This window comes from Pteronotus mesoamericanus, unplaced genomic scaffold (genome assembly GCF_021234165.1).
Source record: "Pteronotus mesoamericanus isolate MK-2021 breed Mesoamerican mustached bat unplaced genomic scaffold, CSHL_Meso_final contig_82, whole genome shotgun sequence".
NCBI classification, from domain to species: domain Eukaryota; kingdom Metazoa; phylum Chordata; class Mammalia; order Chiroptera; family Mormoopidae; genus Pteronotus; species Pteronotus mesoamericanus.
Window position 1 is genome coordinate 587,311 of NW_026555265.1, and position 24,147 is coordinate 611,457.

The following is a 24,147-nucleotide window of genomic DNA, read 5'->3' on the forward strand; positions in this document are numbered from 1 at the left end:
CTGTTAAGAGTCTTTAAGAATGTGGCCATGACATGAATATTTTTTAACATTCAGCCATTGATTTTGAGGTGTAGCTTCTGGGAGGTCCAAAAGCAGAGTGTTATGTCAGCCACTGTTTCAAGGACGGCCACAGCTTCTGGCAAATTTACCCTAGGCCAGAGATTAAAAAGAAAGAAGAAAAGAAAAAAGAAAAAAAAAGAGACAAGAAATAATAAAAGCAAAGCTTGCTTAATGACATGCAGTAAATACTGCTCATCAGCATAATCCAGTTATCTTGGGGACGCTTAGGACCTCTCAGGCTGCAGGTGGGCATCCAGGGAGCTACCGACGGCACATGTCCAGACCAGCCTTGGGCCAGGCGAAGTGTGTCCACTGGAGAGTTTGAGATCGGGGCACTGTCATAGATGGTTTTCCCCTGTACAATTACCTATCCTTTTCTTGCTGTAGCTGTAACTGAAGAATGTTATTATCTTACAATTTCAGTTTATTACTACAAAATATATTCAGAATTCCTCCTTTGGGTCTACAGGTCTGGTGTTTTCAACGTGTATTTGTTATATACTTGGTGATTTTAGAGTCCTGGTAGTTTTAAAGTCACTCAGCTGTACCTACATAATAAGAGAGGCAATAAGAGCAGCTCAGCACCAGCATTCAATGCACAGGAAAATGGGTAAGAGGAGAACTAGTTCGTGATGCAAATATGCTTATGGTTGAATTCTTTCCTTGACTCATTCACATTTTTCTCTTAATTCTTCAAGGTTTTCTAAGGCATAATATTCAAGTTTTGATTTTTTTTAAAAAGTGAATCACGTTCCTAATGGAAGAAAGGGAAGTGATTATTTTCCCTTTCCTTTCTGGTAAACTGACAGGAAGAGATTTCTCTCTGCCTAGGATAGAGGCACAACGTGCCATTTATAGAAACGGTTTCCTGAGACATAAAGGATTCTCTCTTCCCTAATTCTGATAAATAGTAAGCTTTGTCTGTCATAGAAGCTCTGAAAAAAACAGACAGACAACGGTACTTTTCCAGGCTTGCAGAAGGTCAACTGCAGAAATTAGGTAGTATGTCCAAAGGAAGTTAAATTTAGACATGCTTAGGCCTCCTAAAGAAGGCAGGGTCACTCTGCGTTTGCGAAATATGTTTATATACATGTTCACAGAGAGTAAAAATAAATTACAAAGAGCAAAAGAGAAAATGAAGAGAAAGACAGATGAAACCACTAAGATTTTTTTTAAAACTCACAAAATCAAAATGAACAAATAGACCAAGGTCTTCAGGAAGAATTAGAATTGTTAAAAACAGCTCCCAGAGCCCAATGCAGTCACAGTAACAAGACCAGGGTTCATTACAGAGACAAAAGCAGAGCTTTGGGTTCCTGAGTTGAGGCTCCCAGTCAGATGTCCCCTGTGCCCACCTTTGAGTAATACACACATTCATATGCATGATAATAAGGAGTTCTTACTCAGTTTGGGTAAAGCAGGCTACTGGCCAAAAGCAAGCCCAAATGAGTAGCATTTTACAGGACCTTCCCCTCCCCAGTTTAGCCGAAGCAATCTGGCTTGGAATTGTTCTGCTAAACCTATTGCACTGCAGTAGTCTGAGGAGCTTCATATAACAAGAATATTAAGATGCATGAAGCTAATTAACTTTCACAGTTAACTCTCCAGGACACGTGTTAATTTTGTAGAGAAATCTGAAGAGACTTCCCAAATCACATTTTTAGATACATGCTAACCTCCTACAATTCCCTCCCACACATAACTGGTTCGAAAACTGCTGATTACAACATCACCCACTGGAAATTCCGTTCTTCTGTTTTAACAGACCCTCCAAGTGCTTCTGATGTACAGTCGAGTTTGAGAATCATTGCTCTAGATGAAGACAATTTTACTAGTTTCACATAACTATAGATTTGTATTAATATATTTTATATTATTGATATATTTTATTCTTAATATATTTTATAAATATCTATTATAAAATAAATATAAGTATATATATTTTATAATAGAGTTTTGTGGAGCCTGCCCTTCAAATCAACCCATAAATTTTGTTCTGCCAAATAACCACATACTAATAGCTATATTTAAAGGCAATAAAAAAAAAAAAGGAACTCAAGGAAACAAAAAAGAAGGGAAAAGCACAGGACCATAAATAAAAATAAAAGAATAAATATGCATAGCTAAACTACACATCTGATAAGATAATAAATGGCAAATGTAGATAAGATTCTCTGATCTAGTTCATTGATGTACCCTATTTCTCAAGCTGCACCAGGAAATCATAGAATTCCAAACAGTGAAATTAGAGAGAGAGAGAGAGAGAGAGAGAGAGAGGAAGAAAGGAGGGAGGGAGGGAGGAAAGGAAGAAAGAACGAGTTCCAGAGTTTTCCATGGGATTCTAAGTCTTAAACCTCAAAAGAGACATAGTACAGGGGTCCAGGTTGTAGCCAGAACATAAAAGGTGGAGCCCAACCACTGGGGCCTGTGGGGTCTCAGAACAGAATTTAAAATCAACTGATTTTTAAAAGCCTTTTTCTTTTTCCTTTTATTTTTTTAAAGATTTTATTTATTTTTAGAGAGAGGGGAAGGGAGGGAGAAAGAGTGGGAGAGAAACATCAATGTGTGGTTGGCTCTTGCATGCCCCCCACTGGGGACCTGGCCTGCAATGCAGGCATGTGCCCTGGCCGGGAATCAAACTGGTGACTTTGGTTTGCAGGCCGGCCCTCAATCCACTGAGCCACACCAGCCAGGGCAGAACTTTTTCCTTTTATTGATTAAGTCCAAAATGCTGATTTCAGGTCCATCTAGATAAGGGTGAGACTAGCGCCCAAGTCTCCTGACTTCCAGTCCTGAGCTCTTTTCTCTACCAGACTGCACTTCTGCACACTAGCCAAGCACCCGTTTTCTCTCTGGGTAAATTTAATGGCTGAGATATTAGGAAAAGATAAACATTTTTTATTTTAAAAAATCCAAGACTTTTCATTACCTAACCCTCAAATACAACCACTGTTCATTTTTTTTCCTTATGCAAATATGCATATGAAGACATACACACATATACACACATTTGTGCAACTTGCTATCTGGCTGTTCGCTACTTAAATATTACATGTAAGCATTTCTCCAAGTTTTTCAACTTTATTTAAAAATGGGAGTTTTTGAAAGTAAAATATTTAATTATTTATTTATTTTTAAAATTTAATCTTTACTGTATTTTTTCCCATTGCCATTTAGTCCCCTTATACCCCCCTCTCCCCAAATCACCATACTGTTTCCATGTCCATGAGTCCTTTTTCCTTTTTGCTTAATCTCTCCACCGCCACTAGCTGTCACCTGGTCTCCTTCTGTGAGTCTGTCTTTGTTTTGCTTGCTAGTTCGGTTTGTTCATTAAATTCCATATATGAGTGAAATCATATGGTATTTGTCTTTCTCTGACTGGCTTATTCCACTTTAATGTCTAGGAATCCATAAAAATCCTAGAAGGAAACATTGGCAGCAAAATATCGGGTAATGCTCGTAGCAATTTTTTATCAGCTGTATCTCCCCAGGCAGGGGAAACAAGAGAAAAATAAATACTTGTTACTACTAAAAAGTTTTTGCACAGCAAAGGAAATTATCAACAAAATAAAAAGACGACCCACAGAATGGGAGAACATATTCACCAATACATCTAATGAAGGGTTAATATCCAGAATTTATAAAATACTTATAAAAGTCAACACCAAAACAAAAAAAAAAACCAACCCCAATTAAAAAATGGGCAAAGGACATGAATAGACACTTTTCAAAGAGGATATACAGATGGCCAATAGACATATTAAAAATGGAAGTTTTAATGGCATAATGGTGTTGCTCCATTGAGATCTATTATCTTTTATACAACTAATCCCCTAAAATTAGATATCTGAGTTGTCTCCAATATTTTACAATGATAAGTAAAGCTTCAGTAGGTATCACTGTACATAAATATTGTGTATTTCTATGATTATATTTCTCTATGATAAGTTCCTAAGAATAGAAATATTAAGTCAAAAGGTATGAATAAGCTCCAATACATGACTGCTCAACTGCCCTCTAATAGGATGTACTACAATCATTGTACTAGTACAGTGAACTTATTTACTTTTCTATTTTTTCCAACTTACTTGGCAAAAATTAGTGTGTTTCAAAGCACTAATGGCTTCTTATTAATCATAAAGTTTAAAAAGCATTTAAGAATTAAACATACACTTACTCTAAGACCCAGCAATACTACTCTTAGGTACTTAGCCATGAGAGAGGGACCATGTCTACAGAGATTTGTGTAGGCTCAAAGTGGAAACAATCTAAGTGTACATCAACTGATAAATGGATAAACAAATTGAGGTATATACATGCTATGGATTACTATTCAGTAATAAAGAATAAAATATTAATATACAACGTATGCAACATAGGTGAATCTCAGAAATAGTATGCTAAGTGAAAGAAATCAAACACAAAAGATTATGTACTATATATGTGGTTTCATATAGGAGAAATTCTAAAAAATGAAGCAGAGAACAGGTCAGTCGTTGTCTGTGGGAGAGAATCTCCTGGTTAGATGCATGAGAATACTTTTTAGTGTGTTAGGACTCTATCTTCTTGATTGTAACTACATAAATGTAAACAGTTACAAAAATTCATCAGTCTCTATACTTAAAATGGGTGAATTTTTTGTGTGTAAATTACATCTCAATAAAACTGGAAAAAAATCAAAACAAAGCAAAAACCATTTATGAAGTTTGGGGGGATAAAGCTAATTTGTTTTCATTTTTGTATATTCCCTTTAAATTTTTGTCTGTATTCATACAAATTCTATATAGTTCTATTTACACAATATATAAGTTGGTATTTTTGACATTTTTAAACACAAATAATTTTACATATTTCTACATATTCTTCATGACTATAATTTAAAATAGTTATACATAATTATCCAAAGCTCAGGACCATTTCCTACTGTTAAGAGGTGAATGACCAAGTTCTAAAGCAGATGATTCCTCCTCAATATTTGGATGCCACCAGGTGGACAAACTGTGTAATGTTGCTGAGATTGAGGAGACTGTTTTATAAATTTTATAAATAAAAAAAAATTTTAATTTATTTATTACTAGCTGGATAGTTTAGTATGTTGGAGTGTTGTCTCAATATGCCAAGGTTGTTAGTTCCATCTCTGGTCAGGGCACATACAAGAAGCAACCAATGAATACACCAATAAGTGGAACTAATTGATCTCTCTCAAATCAATCAATAAGAATATTGTTCAAAATTTTTAATTTGAACTAATTTTAAAATTAAATAAATTTTAAAAATGAAAACAGACAATTTTATAAATGTACTAGATAGACCATGATCCTCTTCTGTCTCTGGAAGTAACTTAACTCTCAAATCTGAATCTAGGGAAATCAGTTCAGGAAAGGAAAGAACTTCCCATTGAAATCAAGTTCTTTATAAACTAAAACCATAGGTGTAGATAATAGTCTATGAATGCCCAAGCCAAAAATAATTTAGGGACCTGCAAATGTAAATAGCCTTTGCTATTGGCCAACCAGGTGACTTCTAACAAACAGCTTGCCCTCTCAGGAGGTCGATGAGCCAGTGATGAAAAGGCCGCAAAGTTTGTCTGGAGGCAGAGGAACAGCAGGAAACATTCTCATTTGGGCAAAGACACACTGATTCTCTTTATGAGTCACCAGTATTTTTTCCCCACAGACTCTGGCCTCTCCAGTTCAAGCTTTTCCTGTTGCACCAAAACAGTAACTGGCTAGAGCCACAAAAAGAAAGATTATTTCAGAGAAGTGTTTTGTCCCTACCACAGTTGACAAAAGAATGATTTTTTCAAAAGAATGCCTTTGAATGACACTGAGCCGTTGCCTGCCACCAAGTAGGGAGATGAACACCCTGCCTTGCCTATGATCCAGTACTCTTTTCAATTATTTTTTTTTCCTGACATGCTCTTACCCTCTCCATCTTGCTGCCAACTTTCATAAATTAAAAGGAATAGTTCAAAAAGAAAAGAAAAACTATAGAAGTGCCACTCCAAAGAACTCCTAAAGGAATGTCCTGACTCCATAAAGTGAGAAACCAGTGAGAGAGGAAATAGCTCACTGAAACAGAACCACAGGTCATTATGGTCCATTATAGAGCTTGTGTTCTCATATCTGCTGAAATGTTCATTTGCTTGTTTGTTTTAGTTTTAATAATATTTCTTAATAGAAAAAGAGTTCATTTAATAAAAATTCAAAAGGTACAGGAGAGTAACCAACAAAAAGTCTCCTTCCAATGATGTCCCTGGCTGATCAGCCCCACTCTCAGAGACAACCATTAACCATTTCTTATGAATCCTTGTAGAAATATTTTATGCACAAACAGTTATATATATACACTCTCCTCATAGAGACATCCAATCCTATGCTCTCTTTCTAATTAATCAATTGGTGAAACACTATACATAACGATGTTTTTTTCACTCAATACATATATCATGGCATTTGTATCATATCAATGCATAGAGTTTCTCATTCATTTTAAAGCTGTGTCATAATGCATCCCACAGATGGACCAGAAGATATTTAAGTAGTTTCTTATTAAGATGGACATTTAGCTTGTTTCTGATTTGGGGGTATTTTTATTATCTTCTTACCTAAAACTCTCTGGGCAAAATTGATTGCTTCTTCAACTGGGTCTGAGTTGACAATTTTATCTAGAATACCCAGCTTGAGTGCTTCATCTGCCAAAATATGTTTTCCTAAAACAAAACAAAACAAAACAAAGCAAGTCAAAGGACAATGTGAGATTAAAGCGAAAGCATTACTCTCTCTAGTGCAAAGGGCATCTGACCTGGATATAAACATGTTATTAAATAAAATCAATAAGCAGCACCACATGGACTGCAGTAGTAGAAAGATCTCTAAGGAGATAACCAGAAAATATGGATTCAAGCTCCAGCTCTACCTTTTATTATTTGTGTCACCCTGAAGAGCGGTATAGGACTACAATTTCCTTGTTGATAAATGGGAATAATTATGCTTACCTTAGTAATTCTGAGTCCTAAGTGAAAATAACATATTCTCTTTATATTCCATAAATATCTATAGAAGTATTTTATAAACTATAGATCTCTATATAAACATAAGAGGGGATTATTTTAAGTTATAATAATAGAGGTAGTAGCAGCAAAGAAATAGCAGTATCTCATATCATAGGTACCAAGGGCTGTTGTTGATTCCGAAAAAAAAAGACAATGCCCACAGATTAATGCGGTTGGGTAGACAAGAAAAAAGTAATTAAGTTGGCATTATATAAACTATCATCAAAATTACACAAAATAAACAAGGGGATTTCCAGCAGTTTTTTGGCTACCCAGCATCTTGACTCCTCCCTTAGTCTGTGGAATCACTATTGTCTGAGCTTTGGAGACCTAGCTCTTATTATTACAGAAGCTGAAAAGGAAAAAGAGATCATTAGGCAATTGTCCAGTCAGACCCATGGCAGCTAGGGTATGTCCCATGACACCAAAGCTGGCGAATGGAGGGCTCTGCCAAGGGTTTCTAGTCTGGAATTCATGACACTAAGCAACAGCAACAGTTTAAATCTCATTTCTCAGAGAGCGACATCTCGTATCTGGTGGCAGTGCCAGGAGCATCTAGTGTCTAGTGTCAGCTCTGGCAGCCTCCAACATAGAATGGCAGCTCTAGGGGGTTACAGAAGTTTGACACATTACTTGCTTTCTTGCCAATACCACCTTCCTTCTGAAAAGTGATCATCAAATCAGTACTGGCGGGAACAATTCCACAGTCTTTGTAGCTCTTACAGAGAGTGTGGCGGGTTGCTTTCTCTGAGACAAACCTTCCATTCCTGGTTCTTATTAGTGCTTCAAAGAACTACAAATGGGTCTTCTGATCAGATAGACAGTTCAATAATTTTTGGCAGGGGTCGCTCTGTAACAGCAATGTTTGGGCAGTTTTCTGGAAGTGCCTTTGAAAACAGGCTTCCAGATTTCCTCCTGGGGTGAGGAGAGGGGTCAGAGCGGGTGAATGTGGCTTCAGGCATCAAGCCTTCTGTGTATAAAATCACTTGGGTGAGGGGTGAATGACTCAGCCTCCCCAGGTTAAGTGGAAAAAAAAAAAAAAAGGAAGATGGAAACCTGGGTACTAAAAAGATCTTTAAGGCAACTAACCAGGGGGAGCAAGAACTACCCACAAGTGAACTGAAAATTCTTTCGGCTTTAATGATTTCTTCTGGCCTGGATTTCACAAGAGCAGAGGAGTACCACAGCTGTTCTTAAAGAATCAATGAGATTGCAGATACTTTTTTTCTGTGCCAAGGACCTAAGGACCCAGGTCTGCGTATAGGATCCAAATTCTCAGACTGAGATTTCAACTTGTTTTTTGTTGTGCTGCCCTTGATGTCCTGCGGGCTCTACTAAGAGCCCTGCCAGAGCTACTGCAAGGACGGCCCCCCGGACAGCAGAAATTGAGACTTCTCTACATGCAAGGTGATCTCAATGTTCTCCAGTTTTCCTCATGGCTTCCTATCCAACCTTTATAAAAACTTTTCTACATGGAACCCTTTCAAGATGTCATTTTAAAGTCCCCCTAAAATTGTACAGATTACTTAAAAAGATAGGTGTATGATTCTAGTGTTATCTTTCTTCTAATTCACTGTGGGCTTTCAGATGCAAATCAGAATCCATCATATTCTTACTGTTTCTACCTCTTCTCATCATGTTAAAAACAGTGATATTTCTAAAAGCAGTATAACTTTGGGAAAAGCCAATCCTAGTTCATTTCATTTCTTTTTGTCAAATAAACCAGATTTCTTCTGGATTTCCCACAAGATATTCCTGATTTTCAAATTAATACTGAAAACAGGGCTGCAAAATTCCTCAACGCTGGTGCACATGCTTTAATTTCTGTAAACCTTAGAATTTACAGACTCACTTCACACTTCAGCTGACTCTTCAACAACATGGGTTTGATCTGCAAGGGTCCACTTACATGCAGATTTTCTTCAATAAATACATACAGTACTATAAATGTCTTTTATCTTTCTTACGATTTTCTTAACATTTTCTTTTCTCTATCTTACTTTATTGTAAGAATACAGACATATAATGCACAAAATATGTGTTAATCCACTGTTTATGTTCTCGGTAAGGCTTCTGGTCAACAGTAGGTTATTAGTAGTTAAGTTTTGGAGGAGTCAAAAGTTACATGTAAATTTTCAACTGCTCGGGAGTTAGCACACTGCACTGTTCAAAGGTCAACTGTATTGTAACTTCCCCCTAATTCTTACACTTCTTTGCTTCCTTTTTATTTTGCACAATAAACTGTCTCATGCTGGAGTGTAAGCATCCTTTTATAAATTCTACAATGGGAACTTAAAATAGTTCGTACTCTTAAATGTATGCTTTTTTATACCATCACAAGTTATAACAACTTCTAATTTAATTTATTGATAAGAAATTTAATGTTTTTAGTTTTTCTAATTCCCCTTTCATACTTTATAGGAGTAACAATTTGGATCTCGTATAGTTTTATATTGTGATTTCTGTGTCGAAATATACGAATTTCAACGAACAGTTCTCAAACTTTTTAGTCTAAGGACCCCTTTGCATCCTTAAAAATTATGGAGCACTCCAGTGAGCTTTTGTTTATATGGGTTATCTCTATCAATATTACTATATTAGAAACTAAAGCCAAGAACTTTGAAAATTTTTATATGTTAAAATATAATTCTTATTATATTTTAACATATAAAAATTTTGTGCAAAATAACTATGAGTTCAAATTTTTCAAAATTTAGTGAGGAGAATGTCATTGTTTTATATGTTTGCAAATTTCTTTCATGTCTTCTTAAGAGAAGACAGCTGGATTCTCATACCTGCTTCTGCATTCAATTTGTTCTGATACAATAATCTCTGGAAAATTCCCCTATATACATGTGAGAGAATAAGAGTGGAAAAGACAAGTAATGTTCTCCTATTATGAAAATAGTTCTGACTTCATAGTGCTCTTAAGCGTAGCCTGCAGTCCCTGAATCACACTTTACGGACTTCTGATTTAGACGATCATTTTAAAGACTGCATACCATCTTAATATATGAATGTTCCTCACATTTGGCATTTACTTTGTGAACGGGGTGATTTTAGTTATTTTGAAAGTATCCTTTGATGCATTTTGTTATTTTCCTTTGGAAGCTTGCATGACTCTATTTCCTGGAAGTTCAAAATCTTTGCCAAAATACATCAGGCATTGATATCTCCTCATCAGTTTTTCCAGGAAAATGGCTGCTTGTTAACATACAGTATCTTCCATGCCTGCTACCTTCATGTACAATTTATGTGTCTTTTTGTTGTTATTCTGGATTCTATAAATGTGTCTCTATCCTCCATTTTGCTGATTCAGTTGTGTGTTCTATCACAATTTTTTTGTTGTTGCTTCAAAAAGAAATAATTATGGCTAATGTTTTAATTTTAAACAGGGCGTTCCTATTTAATAAATAAACAATTTTCTTTTCTAATTTAGAATAGTGTGAGTTTTCTTTAACCTGTTTCAGCAGACTCACATTTGTTTCATTTTTCTTCTGTCACAATATTTTCATAGGTTTTAAGTTTGGGTTTAGTTTTAAGATTGTGGTTTGTCAGATATGAGGATAATAATATAGCTAAAATTTATGAAGTCATTACTATGCCTGGGGCCATTCCAAGCATACTGTATGCATTAATTTATCTAATCTTCACCACACTGTAGAAGTATATGGCAGGCACTATACTATTATGCACATTTCTAAGAAAACTATAGCATAAAAAGGTAAAGGGACTGACCTAAGGTCTCATAATTATCTATACCCACTTACAGTAAATAGTCGTATATATTCTTTTTTTCCAACCTTACCTCAACTGAAAATGTCTTTATATGTCTTATGGTATTTGGTAAATTTAGGGTGTCTGTTTTCTAGTGTTGCATTGTTCACATTCTCTATTAAAAGAGAACAACTTCTATATGTAGTGAATGTATTAATACTTGAGAAATGAAAAATTCATTCATTTACACACTAAAACTTAAAATCTTTCCTTGAAAATTCTCATTTTAATTCCTGTCTATATTACAATTTGTAAATTAGATCTGAATATAATACATCCTATGTGAACACCAGTGTCTGGGAGCAGACACTTAAACTGCAATAAATTCCTAAATGTGATTTATCACTTCGTATACCTTTCATTTAGAAGATAGTCACATTTGATCTTCACAGTAACATTTGAGAAGCTCTCAGGGAAAGTATTCTTTCCATTTGACAGGCAAGAATATTGACAGTCAAAGAGGTTAAAGTCTCTTCTTAAGATCACATAGGTATGGAATGGTCAAGCCAGAATTTCTCTAAATCCCAGCCCAATTCCTCACTTTGATCTAGATAACTGCTGGTAGGGTTTATACTTACCTGAGGTAATTAAATCAAGTGCAGCAGGAACTCCAATGAGCCTGGGAAGAAGCTGGGTTCCTCTTGCACCAGGAAGAAGTCCTAATTTGACTTCTGGTAAGCCGACTTGAGCCTATCAAAGTTCAAAGACATGAAGGTCATTCGAATGAGATGACATATAGAGAAAAGATGAGCATTCCTCTGGATTTTCCAGACTCTCAAAAACATTGTTTCACAGAATTTAGAAAGAGTTTCTACAAAGCAAATTATTGTATATATCCTCTCATTTCATTTAATTAACAAAATAAAAAGAGCTGTGCTGTTCCTAAGTCTTTCTGTTAAGTCACATCCCTAGCATCTTAACACCTTTTTTTTCCTGGTTCTATTATGACCTGTCTCTGTCAACAAAAATAATGGTATCCAGAAACAGCTTTATGGAGCCCTGAAAAATTCAGTCAGCCAAGATGATAAAAAGACACCCACAGAATGGGAGACAACATTTTAAAATTGTATATCTAGAATATATAAAGAACTTTCACAAGTGAATAATAAAAAGACAACCCAGTGAAAAGTGGGCAAAGGATCTGAATAGACATTCTCCAAAGAAGAGATACAAATGGCCAATGAGCACTTGAAAAAATGTTCAATATCATCAGCCATCAGGGAAATACAAATCAAAATCACACGATACTACTTCACACCCACTAGGATGGCTACAATAAAAAAGACAGACAATAACAAGTTGTAAGAGAGGATGTGGAGAACACAAAACCCTCGTACATTGCTGGTGAGGATAGAAAATGGTGCAGTCACTTTGGAAAACAATTTGCCAGTTCTTCAAAGGTTAAACAAAGAGTTACCATATAACCCAGCAATTCCACTCCTGAGTATGTACCCAGGAGAAATGAAAACATGCCCACAGAAAAATTTGAAAAAAAGAAGAAAATCAGTAACCTCAATCCAGACAAGAGGGTGAGCTCCAGGACCTTATTCTATGCCCCTCTGGGCCATTTAAAAGTGGCCAAAGCTCTTAGTTATTTTACAGGTACAAAGATGGGAGGAGAGGGTATTTAAATACAGACTGCAATTTACCCACACTGTGATGCTAATAGCTCCAAAATACCTGGAATATTTGAGCCTGTCTCACAGGAGGGTTTCCTAACAGCCAGTCACCATCTTTTCCCACCACTGTTCACCCCCATCCCCCTAACTTATTTATTATTGCTCACATATTAGATCTGTACTCAGTGTTTAGAAGGTCATGGTAAGAGAAACAAAGAAAAAGGGGCACTTAGAACATACCTTTATTTATAAGCTTTCATAAAAATTAAAGCAACATAGGTAAATGGTTCAATAAATAATGGTCTATCTATAAGAAAATTATATAGCCATTTAAAATTATATTTTGAAAGAATATTTATAATAAGATTAACAGCAAATTTCTCATCAGAAACAATGAAGGGCAAAAGGCAGTGAGATGACATATTCTAAGTACTGAAAGGAGAAAAAACTGTAAAACAGGAATTCTATATTCAGTAAAACTAGCCTTTGAAAATGAAGGCAAATTAAGCCATTCCCAGATAAACAAAACTGAATTTGTTCCTAACAGATCTACCCTACAAGAAATAGTTCAGGCTGAAGTGACAGGACACTAGAGAGTAACTCAAATCCACATGAAGGAATAAAGAACAATGGTAAAAGGTAACATACATAGGTAAATATTAAAGACAGTATAGTATTAATGTAATTTTTATTTATAATTTCTCTTTTTATTATCTGATTTTAAAAACCACTAAATAAAGTAATAATTATAAATCTATGTTGATGGGCAAACAATGCATAATGATATAATTTGTGACAGCAATAGCATAAAGGGGGTGGGTGGGTAATAGAACTGTATGGAAGCAAATTTTTTGCCTATTATTAAAATTAAGTTGGCATTAATCTGAAATAGATTGTAATATCCAGGAAAATTACCACTAAGAAAATAACTAAAAATATAGTAAAAGAAACAGCAAGATAATTAAAGGGGTATTAGAAAACATCTATTTAATACAACATTTACACAATGGAATACTACTCAGCAGATGGGAAGAACTCCTTCGCGACAGCATGGATGGACCTGGAGAGCATTGTGCTAAGTGAAATAAGGCAGGCAGTGAAAGACAAATACCATATGATCTCACTATAAGTGGAACCTAATCAACAAAACAAACAAGTGAGCAAAACAGAATCAGAGACATGGAAATAAAGAACAAACTGACAATGCAAGGGTGGAAGGGGTGGATAACAGAGGAAAGAAGGGGAAGGATCAAGTAAGGGAACATATAAAAAGGACCCATGGACAAGGACAACAGAGGGGAAACTTGAATGTGGGCGGTGGTAGGCAGGGTGGGGGAGAGCAATGGGGGAAAAATGGGGACAACTATAATTGAAAAACAATTAAAAAAATTTTAAATATATAAAAAAGAAAATATTTAACACCAATGAAAGCATTAATGAAAGAATTGAGGAACAAAAAAAAACATAAGACATAGAAAACAAATAGCAAAATGACAGAAATAAGTCCTTCCTTATCATGATTACCTTAAATGTAAATGAACTGAATTCTCTAAATGGCAGAATGTATAAAGCATATTTAATAATAGGTTAAATATCATATTAGTATAAAAATAGAGCACAAACAAAATAAAATAAAGTTTCAAATGTAGTTTTTAAAAAAGGTTGCCAAGGAAAAGAATGTAGGAAATAAACTACATAGGAAAAAGAACAGGAGGAAATAAAACTGAATGTTAATAGTGGTTATTTCTGAACTATGAGTTTATGGTGATTTTACTGTATATCTTTATACTTTCCTGTGATTGCTGGTCTATTACAATGATGACTACTATCTTTGTCATTAGAAAACTATATCACTTAAGACTATGTTACTATTATAAGACTTGCATCACAGACCTCATTCTACATAGTTGCCCAAGTTAAATCTAATTTCAGAAATAAATGGGTTTAGTAGTTCTGTGCTGTTTTTGAATAGGAATGGGTCGTCTTAGGTACCGATAATTGTAAGGGACCACAAAACTGAAATTTTAGAGACAGGAAATGAATGTTTAAATAAGTATACATACTTAGGGGTGATAGTCAAAGTATTTACTACCTCCTACTGCATGAGCACGGCTCAGTGAAATCTGACATGGGCCATAGTACTGGATAGACTCCTGGGGGCCCACACTGACCCAGGAGTTTCCCTTTTAATTGATCGATCCTAGGGAGGCTCAAGGGCTAGGGTTAGGAGAAGCAAAGGGGCAGTCAGAGGGCTCATGATAGCAGTTGTTTACCAACCAGAATTAATGTATTTCAACATTTTAACAACCAGTACCACTGAACTGGTACATAATAGCTAAGCACCAGTGCTAGAAATGCCTAAGAGTTATCAGTCAGGAAGCCAACCACTTAAAATGATCACTTCAGATGCTTATAACTACATTTAGGGTTTGCCCTAAAGAAAAACCCACACACCAAGTCCCACATGGAGCCTCAGCTGTTACCTCAGCATGGGCAATCCTATAGTGACAACCCAGGGCCAGCTCCAGTCCGCCTCCTAAAGCCACGCCTTGGATAGCTGCTACCATGGGCTTCTTGCTTCTCTGCATTTCATCTACTACACACCCCAGTGAAAGCCTAGAATTAATGGTAGCACTGAAACCACGGATATCAGCACCTAAGGACACAAATACAAGGAAAAGAGAGTTGAGAAAGACGTAAACTTTGTGACATAGCAATAAAGTACCAGATAATTCTTAAGGAATCTCAGACCTCTTTGGACCAATGAAACACTTCATACTTGGGGTGGAGACACAGTAAAGGAAAAAACTGGCCTGGAAAAATATAGATTGATATGAGAGAAAATCCTCAAATCTTTATTAGGAATTCGGTATTCTTCTATCTTTCCAGTATGTTAGGTAGGAATTCTACCTTCAGAAAAATTAAAAAGCTCAGAGAAAGGGAATAGAGATTCTCCTGTACTGACCATTATTCTGACATTGAGTCATTCCTTTCCATTTTTTGCATGATGCTGCTCACCAATTATATTCACAGCAATTTCAAGCCGTATCTTTGTTATGGGCTTGAGTTATTACAATAAAAAATCTCAGGGTAAAATGCATACATATTTGTGAGTTACGCATTAACCAACCAGTTTAGAATTATGCTTTTGGAATAGATTTTTTGTAATCAATAACAGTAACAACATTTATTGCTTTTTCTAATTATAAAAATAACATGTATTATGGAAATTTGAAAAATGCACAAAATTATAAAGAACCTAAAGATAACCCCTAATATCATCACATAGAGATAATGTAATATTTGGTAAATTCTTTTTTCCCAATGCATAAATATAAATGGCTGTAAGCAATGGCTTTAATATAAATGGTAAGTTATTTAACCTTTGTCTCAATACCTATTTAAATGACTGATGTGACAATTAAATGAAAGTTTACTATAATACAGATTCTTAGCAATATTGAGAGCATTCTGTAAAATCATTTTTTATAGTTTTTTTTCATATAACGGTATACATAGTGAGCTATAACATTATGTATTCTTTGAAAAAATTAAGCTTGGTACAAGTTAAAAAGTTAAAGCAATTATTCATGTTCAACCTTTTTTTTTTTTTTTTCCCTGCCACCAGCTCCTCCTCTAACATCAGTTCAGGGATCGTGCTTCTTTTCACTAACCCAACATATTTTACACTCGTCTAATTATTATTATTATTATTATTATTATTATTATTATTATTCTTCCTTTGGTTCTAGAGACGAATTTCAATCTGAATCTCAAGCCTATCATTCCTGTAACTTCAGATAAAAAAGGCTTTTCATGGAATAATAGCAATTATCATTTAATGGATAAGTACACAGGTATAATGCTAAGTTATTTCATGTGTTGTTCTTAATACCTAAGTAGTATAACAATCCCCATTATACAGGTAAGAAAGTTAAGGCTTTGAGATGTTAAGTGACTAATTTAAACATATGACTTGTAAGTGGTAAAATAAGGATTTGAACTCAGATAATTTGACCATACCACACATTCTCAAATGTTACACTACCTTATTTTACTTGCAGAACAAGGTTAGTATGATTATCATCACAATTGTACAGAAATCAAGGTACGGACAGCAGTCACTTTTTAACTGCTTGTCTCTGGCATAAAGAAATGTAATTAATTTTCTGGATATTGATTTTATACCCAGCAAAGTCGCTAAATTCCTTTAATAATCCTAATAATTTTCTGATAGGTTATCTTTAATTTTTCTATAAACACTATCATATCTTCTGGATAATGAAGTTTGTTTCTTCCTTTTCAGTCCATAATTACACCTTATACCTCACCAGGCTGGCCAGGGCCTAGGATACAATGTCAACTACAAATGGAGACAACAGCCAGCTTTGTCTTTTACCTTTCTAGTAAGGAAAGCTTTCAAGTTATTCTGTTTGAGGTTTGCTATAGGTTTTTAAATGTGATATTTTAGCCTAATTAAGACATTTCCTTTCTATACCTAGATTGCTAAGAATTTTTATCTTTAATGCATGTCAAATGTAATCAAATGCTTTTTCTGCATCTCTTGGAATAACCATGAGTGTCTCCTTTAATATTTTAAGATAAATTACATTGATTTTCTAAGGTTTAACCATTCTGGTACTACTGGGATAAAAGTGATGTATTACATTTTTCTATATTGTTAGACTCAACTTTATAATGTACTGTTTAAGATTTTTATATCTGTATTTATGAATGAAATTGACCTATAATTTTGCTTTTCATTACTGTCCTTGACAGGTGTTGGTATCAAGTTTATGTAAGACTCACAATATGTGTTGGGAAGTGTACTGGGTTGAATGATGTCTACCCCGAACCTCTGAAATGTGATCTTTTTTTAGAAATAGGGTCTTACCAAATGTAATAAAGTAAAGATGAGGTCATAGTGGATTAGGGTGGATCAGTCTATGATCAGGGAAATTTAGACATAGAAGAGTAGCCACAGGAAGACAGAGGTAGAAAAGGAGTGGTGCAGAAACAAGCCAAGGACAACCAAGGATGGCTTTGTGAGACTTTTGATTACTGATTCAGTTTTTTAATGGTTATAGAAATATTTGGGTTTTCTACTTCTTCCAAGTCAATTTTGGTGGGCTATATAATCTTCTACTTGTTCATATCTTCATTATCTTTGCTAACGGCTACAATATTTGCAGTGAGAACACTTTTATTATTTCTTATATTCATTGTTCTGCTGTTTTTTTTCTTGATCATTTCTCCAGAGGTTTGTCCATTTTATTAGTCTTTCAAAGAACTAACTTTTGACATTGTTGATCTTCTTGATTCACATTTGTTTTCTGTCTCATTAATTTCTCTTCTGTATTATTTCCTTCCTTCTACTTCATATACACCTATTTTACTGTTTTTGTTAGTTCCTTGATAGGGATGTTTAGCTCATTACTTTTCAGTCTTTTTTTCTCTCCTGATTTATATAAGGCTATAAAATTTCTGCTAAGTTTTTCTTTAGCTGCTTTTGTCAAGTTATGTATGTTGTGTCTTCATTATCATTCAGTTCAAAATACATTCTAAATTCTATTACGATTTCTGCTTTAGTTCAGAGAAATCAATTTCATTTCTAAACATATGAGAATTTCCCGTTATATATTTGTTATTGGTTTCTAGTTTATTTGCATTGTCAGAGAACATATTCTAAGTGAAATTTACCGAGACAAGCTTTCATGGTCCAGTATCTGGTCAATTTTTTAAATGTTGCAGATTTGATAAAAATGTATTATTTTGCAATTGTTGGGTAGGTACAATGTTCTATATAAATCCACTAAGTCAAATCTGCTCATTCCTAATGCTTTTCTAGAATAATTTTTTTCTGTCCTAAGCTCTAACTACATTCTCTCTTATATCTTCTTACTGACAAAGAAATATCAAGTTCTCCACAATTCTGATCCGTTTCTCCATGTCTCCAAGTCATCATCTTGGGTTCCCAAACTTAAGTTTTCAAACAGTTGAGTGAGCCTTTTAATAGCTAGTTTATGTTTGGTATATTATTTTAATCTTTCTCAAGCTCAGCTTTCTCATCTGTAAATAGAGACTGTAGAATTAAAATAGGATTTTGAGAATTAAAATATAATAAATGTAAAAATACTACTATTTTCATTATTAATAAATGAATAACTTATGTATTACTAGTACATAGCAGGCAAGATAAATGATAATTATTATAATGATTACCATTTTTATATTTATTGTCATGTTTCTAATATCTATTTCTTTTCAGGGTACCATCAACATACATTAAATCCTCTGGCTACAGTAAGATCACATAGGCCTCATAACCACGTGACTTTGTCAAGGGTATAATATACTCATTTGAGAAAAGAGAAGAGGTGTCACAAATATGACTGAATCACCGTTTCAGATACTTTTACCATATTTTTGTCAATATTTTTGCATCTTTAAAGAATAACCCAATAAAAAGTGGCATGATCTCTGAGATAGGTGATTATCAGAAGAAAAATGAACTCCATTTCAAGACTGTGTGAAACAAAAATAACATTTATTACACATCTTCTGCATGTAGGCTCTGCACTAGAGGCTTTCAGGTGTATTATTTCACTTAACCTCACAAAAAAAGTCAAGATAGATATTACTGTATCTAGTTTATAAACTGAAAAGTTGATTTTTTAAATTTTTTTATATAGAATTTACTGGGGTGAAATTGGTTAATGAAATTATACAGGTTTCAAGTGTACAATTCTATAAATACAATTGAAGTTCAGGAGATTAAAGGAATTCGCTCACATTCACATAGGGTGAAGATATATACAGGGCAGGTATGTATAGACTAGCAGGTATTACAGCTCTCAAGCCTACAACTAAATACCTTACAAAGGTCCAGTCCCATATAAAAGAGAGCAAGGTCAAATTCTTCTCTGGGTCTCTCTTATGAAATCAAGTCTCTTTTTCCAGTTTCTCATTTCCACTCGAGTCTCCCCCATCCATTCCCTACACTATGGTATTATGCGCAGGGACAGCTAGTGCAGTATCAGTCTGAGTCGTGGCTGGGTTCCAGAAATAACAGGAGAGGGTTGGATACTGGTACCTGCAGAGAAGTTGCCATTTGTTCCATAAATCACAATGGCTTTTACTGCAGGGTCTGTTCTAGCTTTCTGTAGCCCTTCTTTTAGTCCACTTAAGACAGCCACACTAAAAGAAAAAAAATGAAGAATTAGTCAGAATTACATTTCTACCATCTCAGAGTTTTTTCCTTTTCTAACAATGAAAACTTAAACACAATTGCAATGGATGAAAACTTCAGATAACTATAAGCGTTCACTTCGTTCAACAAATAATATAGGTATCTATTGTGAATTAAGCACTGAGCTGATTACGTAATAAACTTTTAAAAAATGGTATTTTTATGCATTCTGTTATAACTCTGAATACTTAGAATTGGCACTAGTCAATTTTAAAATACTATTACACATCTCCTAGATACAGTAAAAAGAGTTTGTAACACCCTAGGGAGAACAAAATACACACAACAAAATATCACACTAAGATAAGTGCCATAACAGATACAAAAAAAGTGATGTGGAAGTTCAGAGGGTGAAGTGATTACTTTTAATTTGTCATGCTGGCAGAATGTAAGAAAACTGAAATACTCTAAAAGAAACAGATGTGGCAGGGGCTACAAGTTATCCCAAATATCCCTACATCCCCACCTTCCTCAAAACATTAAACTTATGGTTTTCAGCTGGATGCACAGCTGCCTAAAATAAAGACTATATTTCCAAGCCTATTTTGCAGTAAGGTCATTATTAAGTTCTGACTAATAGGATAGAAGCAGATTTGGCATTTGCAACTTCTGGGAAGAGTGCAAAAGGACTTGGTATAGTTTCTTCCCCACTCCTGGTGGGAACGTGGATGTGACGGTTAAATCAGGAGCAGCCTTTATGGACCAAGAGGTGGAACCATATACTGAAGATGGCAGATAAAGAGACAGAGAAAATTGGGGTCCCTGGTGATTGTGGAGCAGCCATTACATTCCAGGACACTGCTATGGCAGAAATCAACTTTTCCTTGTGTAATCCACTATTTTGAGTTCTCCGTCACTGACAGCCAAACCTAATCTTAAACTATATAATTTAAGAGGAAAAGGCAAGGTCTGGGGAAGAAGGACATGTGGTAGATTTTGCCAAGTGGTAGATCAATGCCAAGCAGACGAGGGAGTCATCAACAGAGAAGATGATTAAAACCAAAACTGAATGAGTCTGCCAAAGGAAAAGAAAAGAAAGCTCAAAGTAGATCTGGGTACACCCTCGTTTCAGAAGCTCCACCTCAGCAGAGAGATTCAGCACCAAGGGAGCCCAAAGTCACCAAAGGCCAAGCAAAAAGAATTTGTCAAGAAGCAGGGAATGTCTAAGTGCCAAGCGGTGATAAAGGAGGAGAATCGAGGGAAAGTGGTGAGGAATTGCTTCAAGGAAAAAATGGTAGAACTGGAGTCTTATCTGTTCTGCCATGGAACCCTGAGTGTTCTGGGTAAAATGTCTGTTCTTAAGCATACAGGGTGAAAAAAAAATCTTACTACAAAATGAAACACAAGAACAAATGTCTATAAAAGACAGATATTTCAGACCAGCAACTATGAGCTAAAACCTCTGGGAATAAAGGATATACTTGCCCTTGATATGATAATTCTCTGTCGCCTAATTGCTTTTCATCATTTAACCTCAATGAAATCAAGCAAAACCTTCTGCCTTCAACCGTTAATTAGAAATAGAATCTAATGAAAAACAGATTCTGAACCATCCACAATCTGAGAAGTCCAAAAGGCACATAGCTCCTTCTGGTTAAATGACGGCCGTTAAATTAACCCGAATGAGCTTAATCAGTGCCAATGAGAAGAGGCTGGCTTTTCCCATTGCATCCAACTGCTACTCTTTCATTTCTTTTATGTTCTTGTTAATTTTGCAAAAATCAAACACAGGGAAAAAAAAATGAAAATGGCTATAACACATACAGCTTTACTAGAGTCTAACCAAGTGAAAGGGACCACAGCCTGGAAGCAATGTCAAGATCCCACAGGTTAAGACATTATTTTCTCCTCTTAATATTGTCAGGTATGGAGAAACCAAGTCTACAGTAAAGATAATATTTCATGAGTGTTAACCAAAACGTTTTAGTTTCTATGACTATAGAAGGTCTTTTTTGGTGACTTTTTTAAAAAAACCGAATGTCATCAAATGAAGTTTGTGGCTTGTGACCACCTTTTTTTAAAACAAAGAAATAGAAAATAGAATATATCAAATGATATAACAAGTAAGAATAAGTTTGCTTCACGAAATTTTGCTTTCAGTTGTATATTTGCACGCTTGTGTGGCTCAGGTTGCTATGTAAAACATGGGATTTCTTACTGTATGAATTACAATTAAAATAAAAAATGTTAAAGCCATTGTATTGGGAGACAGACCTAGTAAACAGGCATGTCCTACATTTGTCAAGACGGCTGGCATTCATCTGAAATGAAGGAACAAGCCTTGCTAAACTAGCAAAGAAGGATTTAAACTATTTGTTTGGGCCAAAATAATATTGAAAGAAGAATCTCTGAATGGGCTTGGAAGAGATAATTTTCCACATAAAAAAAAGAAATAGAAAGGTAAATAGGAAGGAAGGAAAGAGGAGGGAAAGAAAAATACAAAACAAAAAATTTTTTGGATAAATACGTTGGGATATACACTCTACCTAAAAGAGAACTTCAGAAGCAGATAGAAAAACAAACAAACAAAAAGTCCAGGAAGTATTTATTCCCAAGTAGGCGAATTCGTGATGAAGCTGACATCTGAGCAGCAGCGCCTGTAGGTAGGAGCTTGTAACAGGCCTCTGATTAAGAGAAATAATAGTAGGTAACATCTGTTAAATGCCAGTTTAACAGCAAACTTAAACCACACAATTTTATGAAGCAGATACTAACATTTCTACTGCAAGGAGGGTGACAGTCAGTTGAATCCATAAACATTAAAAATAGTTATAAGAGAATATTCCTAGTTATGGGTATTAGACTGTGGAACTTTCCCCCTCAAGCTCTCGATGGACATGGTTTCCCATTACGAGCAGAGGTGGGGGCAGACAGTCCTAATATCTAATAATTCCAACTAGAATACAGACAAGTCCAAAACTGATAAGTAATCACATTGCTGATGTTTTTCTTCATCAAAACCAAAATAACAAATATTTTGCTTTTGTCTGAGAATGGCAAGTAAGTGAACATATCACCTTTGTGTGATTTTATTCCTGCAATTCTTTTGTATTACTAAATGCAATAACTCATATTAAGAATGAGAATTATAACATTAATACTAATGATAAAATCAAATCTGATGGCAGGAGCAAAATTCTGTTACAAGTACTGGGTCTCCTCATTTCAGCGTTATAAGCAAAGGTCTTTCTCTCTATACTTCATATATTCATTCTAAGTTGTAATTTCTGCTGACCCTGCTCCCTGTGGATGGGAGGCTCTCTCCTAGACTGGTCAGTCGCTATACTCTTTTTCAGAAACACGGAAGAATCAAACCTATATAACAACCTCATTAATTTTCATAAAAGCAGTATTAATCTCATTTTTAAAAATACTGCATTGACAATCTGACTTAGGGAGTTTAACCAAAAAGGTACTCATGAGGCAATAAAAGAAGATAAAGTGCACAGGAGTTTTTAGAAAATGCTAATTTAATGGGTTTACACTGACATGGATGTTCTACTGAAGCACTAAGGTACTGAGGTTTAGAACAGATGAGGACAGAATTACATTTCTGGTCCAGAGCACAATCTCCTTTACTCACTGCTTTGGCATTAATGGGGACCTTTATTTTTTGTAAAATGTGAAGCCACGTTGTCGGATTCCTAAATGTTTTGGTGGCCTGACTGGAGGTTGAAAAGTGAGGGATCAAGGTCCAGCCAGCATTGCACTGAGACCTTTGGACTAGAAAGTAGGGCCTAAGTCAAAGTTGCAAGCGAGCAGAGGGTTCTGCACGAAGTTGACATAGGGAGACAAGGTTCGAGTCCGGCTCCCCTACTTTACAGCTCTCTGCCTCTCAGTCTCAGTTTCTTTTCCAATGAAATGAGAACGAGAGTTTTCTGCAAAGATATTAACTAAGTTAACCTATGCAAAAGCTCCTGGCTTAAGATATCGTTCAATTTGAGTCAGGGTCTTTCTCAAATAGTAGGGGAGAGTCAAAGCCTGCACGGCAGGCCGGCGACCTGGGACTGTTACCTGATTGCGTTGACCGGCGGATTTCGGAGGCAAATCAGCGCCAGTGAGTTCTGCAGCCGCAAATACTCGGCCATGTTTCCTCAGCCCCCAGGTCGCCTCCGCCTCCCCGCGCAGGGCGAAGCTACCCTCCCCTGCGCGCGGGGCAGGCCCCGAGAGGAGGGGCGCCCGCTGGGCCAATGCAAACCCAGCACCACCTCCCGCCTCCCAGAGGCTCCCACCCTGCGCCTGGGTTCTACCGCTTTCCCAGACCCCAGTGCCCTGTTCTGCGAACGCTCAGCCTCTTTCTCTTCATTGGCTCCTGCCCGCTTCTATCACTAAGTAGATAAGGAAGGAAGATGGAAAATGGGCGGAATTGCTAGCAATTCGAGGTTTGC

At 35.6% G+C, this 24,147-nt stretch overlaps 1 protein-coding gene across 1 annotated transcript in view; it reads right to left on the minus strand.

Annotated features, from left to right (window-relative positions):
* Positions 1-23,897, minus strand: part of EHHADH (enoyl-CoA hydratase and 3-hydroxyacyl CoA dehydrogenase) — a 38,970-nt gene extending 15,073 nt beyond the window's left edge. Inside the window, exons 1-5 of the mRNA XM_054585067.1 lie at positions 23,774-23,897; positions 19,604-19,707; positions 14,994-15,166; positions 11,470-11,581; positions 6,668-6,772 (exon numbers count right to left, since the gene is read on the minus strand). Coding sequence (XP_054441042.1) covers positions 6,668-6,772; positions 11,470-11,581; positions 14,994-15,166; positions 19,604-19,707; positions 23,774-23,847 — 568 coding nt within the window. The 5' untranslated portion in view covers positions 23,848-23,897. The remainder of the gene's footprint in view (positions 1-6,667; positions 6,773-11,469; positions 11,582-14,993; positions 15,167-19,603; positions 19,708-23,773) is intronic.
* Between the last annotated feature and the right edge of the window lie 250 nt (positions 23,898-24,147).